This window comes from Myxocyprinus asiaticus, chromosome 6 (genome assembly GCF_019703515.2).
Source record: "Myxocyprinus asiaticus isolate MX2 ecotype Aquarium Trade chromosome 6, UBuf_Myxa_2, whole genome shotgun sequence".
Lineage (NCBI taxonomy): Eukaryota > Metazoa > Chordata > Actinopteri > Cypriniformes > Catostomidae > Myxocyprinus > Myxocyprinus asiaticus.
Window position 1 is genome coordinate 54615602 of NC_059349.1, and position 11578 is coordinate 54627179.

An 11578-nucleotide genomic window follows, 5' to 3' on the forward strand; every position below is an offset into this window, starting at 1 on the left:
GAGGGTAGAGTCACATGAGGTAACCTCCTCGTGGTCGCTATAATGTGGTTCGTTCTCAGTGGGGTGTGTGGGGAGTTGAGCATGGATGCCGCTGTGGATGGCGTGAAGCCTCCACATGCGCTATGTCTCCGTGGCAACGCGCTCAACAAGCCACGTGATAAGATGCGCGGATTGACGGTCTCAGACGTGGAGGCAACTGAAACTCGTCCTCCGCCACCCGGATTGAGGCGAATCACTACGCCACCATGAGGACTCAGAGCGCATTGGGAATTGAGCATTCCAAATTGGGTGAAAAAAATTAATAAAAAAATCCTGTGTGATTGACATGTTGGTAAAAAAAAAAAAGTGAATCTGCACCGTCCAGCCTGTAAACCTGTTATTTATGGTCGTTTTAGTTCACAGAGAGTCTGAAGTGGATGCTGGCCTACAAGAAAACTCCAGAGAAAACACACTTCGTTTTTTATTGTACTGAAATAAAACACAAGGGGATTAAACTAAAGTGCCAAAATAATTAATAGAAAATCACTTGCCATTATATCAAACACAGTTGAAAGTTATTTGGTTCATTAAATGAAGATTAACGTTGTCTTTGTGTTTGTGTTTGAGTTGCCACAGTATGCAATAGACTGGCATGTCTTAAGGTCAATATTAGGTCAAAAATGGCAAAAAAGAAACAGCTTTCTCTAGAAACTCATCAGTCAATCATTGTTTTGAGGAATGAAGGCTATACAATGCTTGAAATTGCCAAAAAACTGAAGATTTCATACAAAGGTGTACACTACAGTCTTCAAAGACAAAGAACAACTGGCTCTAACAAGGACAGAAAGAGATGTGGAAGGCCAGATGTACAACTAAACAAGAGGATAAGTACATCAGAGTCTCTAGTTTGAGAAATAGACGCCTCACATGTCCTCAGCTGACAGCGTCATTGAATTCTACCCGCTCAACACCAGTTTCATGTACAACAGTAAAGAGAAGACTCAGGGGTGCAGGCCTTATGGGAAGAATTGCAGAGAAAAAGACACTTTTGAAACAGAAAAACAAAAAGAAAAGGTTCGAGTGGGCAAAGAAACACAGACATTGGACAACAGATAATTGGAAAAGAGTGTTATGGATCTTAACCCCATTGAGCTTTTGTGGGATCAGTTAGACTGTAAGGTGCGTGAGAAGTGCCCGACAAGACAGTCACATCTATGGCAAGTGCTACAGGAAGTGTGGGGTGAAATGTCACCTGAGTATCTGGACAAACTGACAGCTAGAATAACAAGGATCTACAAAGCTGTCATTGCTGCACGTGGAGGATTGTTTGATGAGAACTCTTTGAAGTAGTTTTTCAAATTGTAATAGTAATTTTTCACGTTATTAATGTCCTGACTATACATTGTGATCATTCGAATGCCACTTTGGTGAATATAAGTACCAATTTCTTTCCATAAGAGCAAAATCTGTACATTATCCCAAACTTTTGGCCACCAGTGTATATAAACACATTACAAGCTCTAAAACTGCTCCAATGTGAAATCATATCTATGATTTGTTTACGGTCTTTGGCGTTTCACTGTAACACAAATCACTACTTATTAAGCAAATGTGTGATTGAAGGTTAAACCTTTATATCTGTTATTAGTGGTATTGCAACCAGCATTAATCTGGTTTAAATTGGGATCCTTACAGAATAGCGCTGGGATGAGTGACTGGCAGTACTAAAGCACGTTTTAGGTACTTTCTCCCGGGACTAGTACTTTTTGTCGCTTTTGCACCTACAGGAACTATAGTTCCTCATAGACGTTTTGGGGGGATTTTTAGCTCCTACTCTGGAGTACGTACTTTGGGGGCGTATAGGGACTGTGGGAGCTGCTGCAGCCTGTGATTGGTCAAAAACCTATGACGCTCAAAGCATTGAGAAAGGAGAGGAGCTCCACAGTCGCCATTTGTAAACAAACTAGCTGTAACACGAAGACACAGACTGCGTCCGAAAACGGGAAAATCCTGCCTTCGAGGGCTGAGGAAGGATGAAATAAGGTGCTTTTTAAACTGTTCAGGGACCAGTTTCCTTTAGAGTTCCATTCATCCAAAAACGCTGTCGTTTAAACCATTAACAGCCAAAGCTCGTGTAACGCTGATCACGACCACATCAGAAGAAAAATGGTCGATACTAGATATGTCACTACGGTAGTTACTTTTGGCAATGTGGATGCAACAGGGGAAAATTCTCCTCGGGTGTTCTCGGCCAAACAGTCTCGCTCCACACAACGTCTTATTGTCACGACTCACGTTGCATCCCGTAAACTCAGATTTGTATTTGCATGTTTATTTGTGGTTTATTTCATTTTTATACCAGTTAGCAGTATCTTTATCCTCTCCGTGCTCACTGTGCAGCGAGTTAGAATTACTACCGTAACAACTCTAGATGTCTTAACGTTTAAATTCGTTAATGCTTAAAAGTTGCCAACAACTCCACACTGTCATGCTTCACAGGCTGAGCAAGCGTCATTCATTAGAGTAGTTGTTCTCAACCAGGGGGCTGGGGCCCACTAGGGGGCATCAGCAGACTTCCAAGGGGGCTGCAAGATGACTTAAAATAAGAAATAATAAAATAATCATAATCGGGGCTTTCAAATACTGTCTTGTACAGTGTGGGGCTTTGGAGTCAAAAAGGTTGAGAAACACTGCATTAGAGTAGCAGTGTATGCGTGCTGCGTGCTTTAAAAGAAATCTGGGCACAATCGGCCGATCACAGATTTAAGACGAAGATCGGCCGATTTAGATCGGTGGCCGGTCGATTGGTGCACCCCTACCAACATCTCTTTAAAAACATGGCTGCAGATAACGCTGGCTGTTGCGTATGAGGAGTGTGGAAGTTTTTGTGTGTTGTTCGGACACGCTAGCCCTATGTTTCACAACATATTTTCTGCCGGGACAAATAAAATTACATAACGTGAACGGATTGTCTATATTTTTAATTCGAGAGTGTAATATAGGATTACAGGCTCACTAATGCCACCAGTTCTGTTGTATTTTCCCAGGTATTCCAATCAACTTCTTCTAATAATCCCAGATACAGATGAGCTACTTCTCCATTGTTATGTCATCTTCTGATATTTCCTACTATTGCAATTATGTGCAATTAAAATGACAGTAAGCTGACCAATTTCTTTTCTTTTTTCTCCCCTTTTCTCCCCAATTCTGAATGGCCAATTCCCAATGCGCTCTGAGTCCTCGTGGTGGCGTAGTGACTCGCCTCAATGTGGGTGGCGGAGGACGAATCTCAATTGCCTCCACGTCTGAGACAGTCAATCCGTGCATCTCATCACGTGGCTTGTTGACGTAGCGCGTGTGGAGGCTTCACGCTATTCTCCACAGCATCCACGTACAACTCACCACGCACCCCACCGAGAGAAAGAACCACATTATAGCGACCACGAGGAGGTTACTCCATGTGACTCTACCCTCCCTAGCAACCGGACCAATTTGGTTGCTTAGGAGACCTGACTGGCACTCAGCACGCCCTGGATTCGAACTCGCGTCTCCAGGTGTGGTAGTTCTATATGGAAACGGCTCAAGGATAGATTTCTTTTGTGCTAAACCAAAACGTATGCGACAAAGAGTTTTTTTGAAGAATGCTGTAATGACGATAACACCATTTTATCGGTAAAATGCCATTTGAATGGAAACAAGCAGGAGACAGCAATTTTTGCAAAAAAGTTTTTTACGCATTTTCACTTTGTCGATAACAGAACAGCGCAAAAAGTGGGTGGAAACCCAGATTTTTGCTTTTATTAAATTAATTTGTGGTAATCAACATTATGCCACAAAATGCTGTCGACTGAGCTGAACTTGTACTGAACACGGAATATTCCTTTAACCCTTAATATATTGCCATCCACAGTTTTTCACACTCAAATTTAAAAGCTCACCATTCACACATACTGTGAACTAATTGCAAAGAATTGGTCTCATTTTTCAGAGAACCCCCAAATAAAAAAATAAGACTCCAATCATTTATAAATAATATTGTATGTGTTTATAATCTTATGATAAAGTAAACAAAAAACTTTGTAAACATGTCATTCTGGTTCTGTTCACTCTACTTCTTTTTGAAAAGTCTCATTTTATTCCACTAGGTGGCAGAAAGCACTACAACAGGGGTTCTCAATGGGGGCGGTACCGCCACCCAGGGGGCGTTCAAAGGATGCCAGGGGCGCTGAGAGCAAATTAGTAGAGAAGGGGGTGGTAGGTTACAAATGGGGGGCGTTTATCACTCATAATAATCAAATCTATCATCAAGTTCCACTTTGCATTAAAACGTTTATCTAGACTTGGAGTATATCAGTTGTTTCTCAATTATACGGGCTTGTACGCGTTTGTACCGCGGTTCATCTGATTTTGAAGTCTAGCGATGCATCTGAAGTATCTGGTTTAGCAGCGTCAAATACACAGGTAGAGGCACAACCTCAACTAATGCACCTGTATGACTCTGGATATGGCTCAATGGACAGAACAGCGCGAGCGCAAAGCTCTTAAAGCTCGAGCTCTTAATCACACAGCTCTGTGAGAATCAGTGAGAAGCAAGGCGCGAGAAGCAAAAACCTATTTGAATATTCAATTATATATAATGTTTTATCATCAGTAGTCAAAAACATATTTTTCTGATGATTTGTTTTGTATGCTTTTCCTTCTGAATGGCACATTTTGTTCCGGACATCTAAGATATAACATTAGATTACTCACACAAGCAAGCTCCCAGACAAGTAACATTTTTTAAATTGTTTTAGAAAACTCCCTAAGGTAAAAGTAGATATAAAGTTTTTAGCTATTTGGGGCTTACAGCAGCAGTTATCGGAGTATAAAAGAGACGTTTGTATTTGATGACTTACAGAAATCATATTTCACTTTGTGATTCTTTTGAAAATCTTTTGAACTGTGATATTATGGCAACAAAATTAACTATACAGACACATTTCTGATAGTGAGAGCTTTCATTTGATATATGACTTGTCCATTTATGTGCTATGTGAAGGACTTTTATTTTCATATAAATATTTCACATTACCACTAGGGGGCGCTAATTTGCGACGTGAATGTTTTGAGGCCTTATTTTGTTATTTTAAGTAACATAAATGCAGAAGTGATGGGTATATATGAAAAGGTCAGATTCTACACTTTCAAATGATACCTCATATGCCTGACTTATGTAAACGGAAACGTTAACGTTTTAAGCGTAAACTTTTTTTGGAATATAGCGCCCCTTTTGGACCCACCAGCGGGTCTATAGAGTTTAAGGATTTAGAGTTTAATATGCGATTTACACGCGGTCAGACACAGGAGTACATTTTGTTTGTACCAACCAAACATTTTGAAAATATGAAAACTTTCATGAATCCGAGAATTTTACATCAGAACGGCTTTACGAACGATTTACACAGAGATTCGTACTGCTTGTGTTTCACGAACGAGGTCCAAGGTTAATATAGGTGTATATGTTTTACTCTGTCCACTGTCCCACTGTTGTTCCTCCATGTGTTCCTCTTTGATTTGAATGGATTTGACTCCATCTGCCTGCATTTGGGAATGCCAAACAATCAAGTCACAATATGTCACACTTCGGAAGGATGCATTATTTAAAGGAATATTCCGGGTTCAATACAAGTTAAGCTCAATCGACAGCATTTGTGGCATAATGTTGACTTTAAAATGTTGTTTATAAAAATAATAAAAATCTTGGTTACAGTGAGACATTTTCAATGGAAGTGAATGGGGTCAATCCGTAAACATTAAAATACTCAGTTAAAAAAAGTATAGACTCAAGACGTAAACAATATGTGGTTTAACATGATTTTAGTGTGATAAAATCACTTACTAACCTATACCAATTGGATATTACAACTATTAACTCATATTGAAGCCAGAACGTTCCTTTAAAAGAGTAAATAAACAACGACCAATTAATAAATTAGTACTTACGTTGAATGTGAAAGTCTGCAAAGAATTATCAGTGTGTGTTTCTGTGTATCCTTCATGATTTTCACTCAACTTCACATGGTCCAGGTTTATCTCTAGTAGGGAAAACAATGGTGGGAACTACATGAAATTCATAAAGACAAGGCATCATTTTTTTTTCTTTCTCCCCTTTTTCTCCCTAATTTGGAATGCCCAATTCCCAATGCGCTCTAAGTCCTCGTGGTGGCGTAGTGACTCGCCTCAATCCGGGTGGCGGAGGACGAATCTCAGTTGCCTCCGCATCTGAGACCGTCAATCCACGCATCTTATCACGTGGCTTGTTGAGTGCGTTACCACGGAGATGTAGCGCCTGTGGAGGCTTCACGCTATTCTCCACGGCATCCACGCACAACTCACCACACGCCCCACCGAGAGCGAGAACTACATTATAGCGACCACGAGGAGGTTACCCCATGTGACTCTACCCTCCCTAGTAACCGGGCCAATTTGGTTGCTTAGGAGACCTGGCTGGAGTCACTCAGCATGTCGCGTCAATACTCGCTGAGCTACCCAGACCCCCAAAACAAGGCATTCTTAAAGAAACAGTTCACTCTCATATTGAAAATTGTCACCATGCTGTCTTAAAATCTGCTTTGATCTTCATCTAATTACATTACAATCATGAAAAAAACACTGTTTTAAATTATAACACAAATTACTGTATTGTTCTTGTACATACTGAATACATCATTCAAACATTCACAGTGTAGGTTGGACAAAGTATGTGAACCCCTAGGCTAATGACATCAACAACAGATAATTAGAGTCAGGAGTTGGCAAACCTGGCATCCAATTAATGAAACGAGATTGTAGGTGTGGGTTACAGCTATTATGACTTATAAAATGCACTCAAATATTGCCTTGCCAAAAGGAGATTTCAAAAGACCTACATTCAATAATTGTTGATTTGCATAAAGCTGGAAAGGGTTACAAAGTTATCTGGAAGAGCTTAGATATTCATCTGTCCACAGACAGACAAACTGTCTATAAATGGAGATGATTTAGTACTATAGGTACTCTCACTAGAAGTGGCTGTCCAGCCAGAATGACTCAAAGGGCACACCGCAGAATGCTCAATGAGGTAAAAAAAAGAACCTAAAGTGATAACTAAAGACTTGAAGGAACCATTGGAACTGGTTAACATCTCTGTTTATGAGTCAATGTTTCCTGTTAAGGCTGTAGTTATCTATATCTATCTATCTAGGCCTATAAATCTATGTTGTTTTCACTTTTGTTTACCTCTCTGTTCAGTGTCATTGGCTTGTGTTCCCACTGATCGCAGGTTCGGTTGGTTCTTTCGGGCTGTTCGGAGTTCGCTCTCAGTAAACTGGAGTTTGACCATCAGAGTCTCGACCTCCATCTGTCTGCGGTTGATCTCCTGATCCACAGCTCGACTCATCTCCAGTAGCGCACATTTGGCGAACCGCTCGACAATAGACGCCAGCTGCGCGTGAATATCGACAGATGTGGACATCCTGATACTGAAACTACCATAAAATAACCCTCTTATCAGTGGTGAGAGTCCACGAGTGTTTATCTGGTGCTGGTTTGGTGATGTTGTGAGTCCTCTTCGTCCAGGCTGGTGCGGAATTAGAGCCTGTTGAGAGTCGAATAATGAGATAAGAGATCTTTTACTGTTGGTTCACCCTCCGCGGTTCTACCATAGGAGCGAGCGTAACGATCAACTAGCGTGTTACGACAGTTAATCACCGTTTGCGGGTGCCATACAAATGAAGGGAATGTGCCGTAAACCGACATCTAACTATCGCAAAATCGTCCGTGAATTATCTTAAAAAACAGCACTTTCATCGTAGTAAACTCTACACATAGTTTATTCCAAAAGGATTGTTTAGTGTAAAACGCGTTGAAGATTAGTGGACAGATGATCAATTCATGAAGTGATGAGCTGTTTCCTCACAAAAGCAGTTTATTCAGCATTCTGAAGCAACTCCTGTATTGACATCTATTAAAAAACAAAGGCCTCTAGTCTCCTTGCCTAGAATAACTATGGGACCAGCTCGTTCAATTCTATTATTTTATGAAATTGTATGGTTAGAATGGTAGAAGGGCTCTGGTCCAGAACTCTTGTTTTTGAGTACCGTAAATCGTGATATAGACGAGACATTGAGAAACACGGAATATTACAGAGGCTGGTGCTCTGTTTTAATGGAAGTCAGTAGAGGAGATGAGCAGTATCCTACGGGGAGGTTTGGGTCCAAACATCTTTTAACCCCGCCAAATATGGATTTGAGGCTTTGAAATAGACACACTTTATACAAACAACGTTTCAGCAACTACAGCAATTAGATTACAAGTTCGTTACATACGCATTTTCCTTAAGTTCAAAACATACATAGGGTACAACATGGCTAAGTGCATCATTTAAAGGGGTAGTTCACCCAAAAATAACAAATTCAGTCTTATTTATTCACCCCTGTGTTGTTATAACCCTATATGACTTTCTTTATTTTTCTTAACACAGAGGGAGAAATTGTGAATAAATGTTGTGCTCGATGATGTCATACAATGGCAGTGTATGGTGACCACCTCTTCAAGCTTCAAAAGAACACAAAAGTATAATTCAGAAGTCTAATAAATTGTTGTATGTGACTCATGTCTTGTTTTGAAGGAATACCATAAAGTTGGGTGAGAATCAAACCCAAATCTAACGTATTATTAAGCGAAACTCTTGACCTATGGTTGAACTCCTGTGCACTCATAAGTCTGCACGCGAGCTTTAAAACTCTTTGCACGACAGCAACAGTGTTAACGCTGCCGCTCACGAGGTGGGGCGTTCAAGTGAAAACTCATTTTGTTTTCGCTTCAACAGGACCACCAGCGACATTAACAACAGAAAACGCAACATAGCTGCACACAAACCAGAGAGCAGAATTAACAAAACATGTCTGAAGAGTTTGTAGTCAAAAAATAGATGCACTTCTATGCCCAGCCTTATTTGTTTGAACTGGAGTCCTCAGTCAAACAGTGAGATAGGGTTGAATTACAAATGCTTTTTGTAAATCTTCACTTTCACATCTAAAAGTCACATGTGGCATCTGTTTAGTTTTTCTTCCAGATGTGAAAGTGGTGATTTAAAGTAAAAAAAATGACTTATTGATCTGTTTCTCACCCACATCTATCATATCACTTCTGAAGATGTGGATTAAACCACTGGAGTCTTATGGATTACTTTTATGCTGCCTTTATGTGCTTTTTGGAGCTTCAAAGTTCTGGTCACCATTCACTTGGACAGAATGGACCAACAGAGTAGAAATATTCTGAACAAAAACAAATTATTTTAGAATCAGAAGAAAGTCACACGTGTGGGATGAGGGTGAGTAAATTAGAGATTTTTCATTTTTGGGTGAACTAATTATGTTAATACATTAATGTATTTAATGCCTAGTTTATTTAAATGTTACTTTATTGTTCTACATGCTGTTTATTAAAACGTTTGTAAAATGAGTTTAAATGTACTTATTGCATGTATTTATATTCATCCAAAATAAAGGAGCTACCATGTTTACACACTTGTTTATGGAGTGGTTTATTTTACAATATTTTAAGGATAAAACAATCTGAAAATATTAACCCACTAATGAGATCAAATTACCCCATTCCTGGGTTTGGGTTGAATAAATAGCCAACTTGCTGGGTTAGTTTAGCCCAGCGTGTGTTTTATCCCATTTTTAAACAGAGCCCTCGAAATCACTTCTCAACATCGGAAACTGATAAATGTTTAGTGTTGTGCAACAACTTCTGTGACATAAGCGGTGACACTGGCAAAGGATTGGTCTATAGTGATATAGAGAGAGGGGCAAAATTTGTCAACTTAAAAATTGAGAGCTAGATTATTTTTTGAGTAATGCTTATTTAAATTAACCACTTCAGAAAATGGTGGACTAAGTAAGATTTACTTAATGTTTATTTGGTAAATTTTTTTGCACAGTTTTTCTAAGTAAATTCTAATAGTTAAAAAATATAAGTAAAATCTACTTAATTTCATGACATGAGCCTCATATTGACTGAAGTGAGCAAGTAAATTTAACTTGATGTAAAATCTGATGTACATGGCATTTAAATAAACTTTTAAAAATCTAAATCTCCTTATATATGCTTCCCCTGGGAGATATTATCAGGAATTATAGAATAAGTTTCCACTGTTATGCCAACGATACCCAACTTTATATTTCTTCTAAACCCAATGAAAATTCACAACTCTCTAAATTAGCAGAGTGTATCAATGAAATCAAAGATTGGATGGCCAGAAATGTCCTTCTACTCAATTCAGACAAAACAGAGGTACTAATTATTGGACCAGAAATCCTCTCAATGGATGTACTGATACGTTGTCTTCTACAGCGAAGAACTTAGGTGTTATATTTGATACCAATCTGTCCTTTGAAAATCAAGTTTCCTATGTTTGTAGAACAGCATTCTTCCACCTAAGAAATATTGCTAAGTTACGACACATGCTCTCTGTTGCTGATGCCCAAAAACTAATTCATGCGTTCATGACCTCAAGACTAGATTATTGTAATGCATTACTGGGAGGATGTCCAGCAAGATCAATAAATAAACTTCAATTGGTTCAAAATGCAGCTGTCAGAGTGCTGACTAGAACCAAGAAATATGATCATATTAGCCCCATTTTATCATCGTTACATTGGATACCTGTTAAATTTCATATTAATTGTACAATTCTGTTAACTACATACAAAGCTTTGAATGGACATGCTATATTTCGTAAATAAACTTGCAAACAGTGTAAACACACAAGCTCATTAATTATTCATGCTGGGAACAACAGCTTCGAAAAGTTAAGTAAAATGTACTTATTTTATTTATCAGTGACATTTACTCAAATAATTGAATAAATATGATGAGGTCTACTTTAGGATTAATACATGATGATGCATTGTAAAGATAAATAATCATATAATATTTATAAGCTAGAGTATAAATTATTACATTTGGATTTAAAACAAATGTAGAAATCAAAGTTCATGATTTAACTTATTCAATGTAGAATGTACTTAATCATTTTTGTTATATTCACCACAAAATATTTTTTTTCACATTTTTGGACAGTTATTTTTTTATTTAATCAGCGTGAACTAAAAACGGATATGTTAAAGTATGTAGTCTCAAAATAAATAGCAACATAAATTTGCAACAATTTAAAAGTTAAATAAATCATAGATAATATTGCCTCAAAATCAATCTTTATACATTGCACGCGGTGACATCAAGGATTGGTGTATAGTGACAAACATGTGTTTGGAAAGTGCCTTTAGCCCACCCCATTGTACTCTACTGTCATTGTTTATTTCTTTATTATTCATCAGTTACATATACACTGATTTTGGCCATTTTTAGATTGCAAACATTGACCAATAACTGTCTGTGCTTGCCCAATAAACACAAAAAAAGCGTTTACTCACCCCATATCTGCCAACAGCCTACGGATACTCTCTTACATGAGACGAACATCCACAGATTGCACACTTGAAATTATTTTTTACAAACGTTGTCTTGCCGGAGAGTCATTCTATAGTCTACTGTGCACTGTATAAAC

The 11578-nt window shown here is 38.5% G+C and overlaps 1 protein-coding gene across 1 annotated transcript in view; it reads right to left on the reverse strand.

Annotated features, from left to right (window-relative positions):
• Positions 1-11571, reverse strand: part of LOC127442762 (uncharacterized) — a 62284-nt gene extending 50713 nt beyond the window's left edge. Inside the window, exons 1-4 of the mRNA XM_051700931.1 lie at positions 11445-11571; positions 7240-7597; positions 5965-6056; positions 5490-5559 (exon numbers count right to left, since the gene is read on the reverse strand). Of these exons, the coding sequence (XP_051556891.1) occupies positions 5490-5559; positions 5965-6056; positions 7240-7474 (397 nt within the window). The 5' untranslated portion in view covers positions 7475-7597; positions 11445-11571. The remainder of the gene's footprint in view (positions 1-5489; positions 5560-5964; positions 6057-7239; positions 7598-11444) is intronic.
• Between the last annotated feature and the right edge of the window lie 7 nt (positions 11572-11578).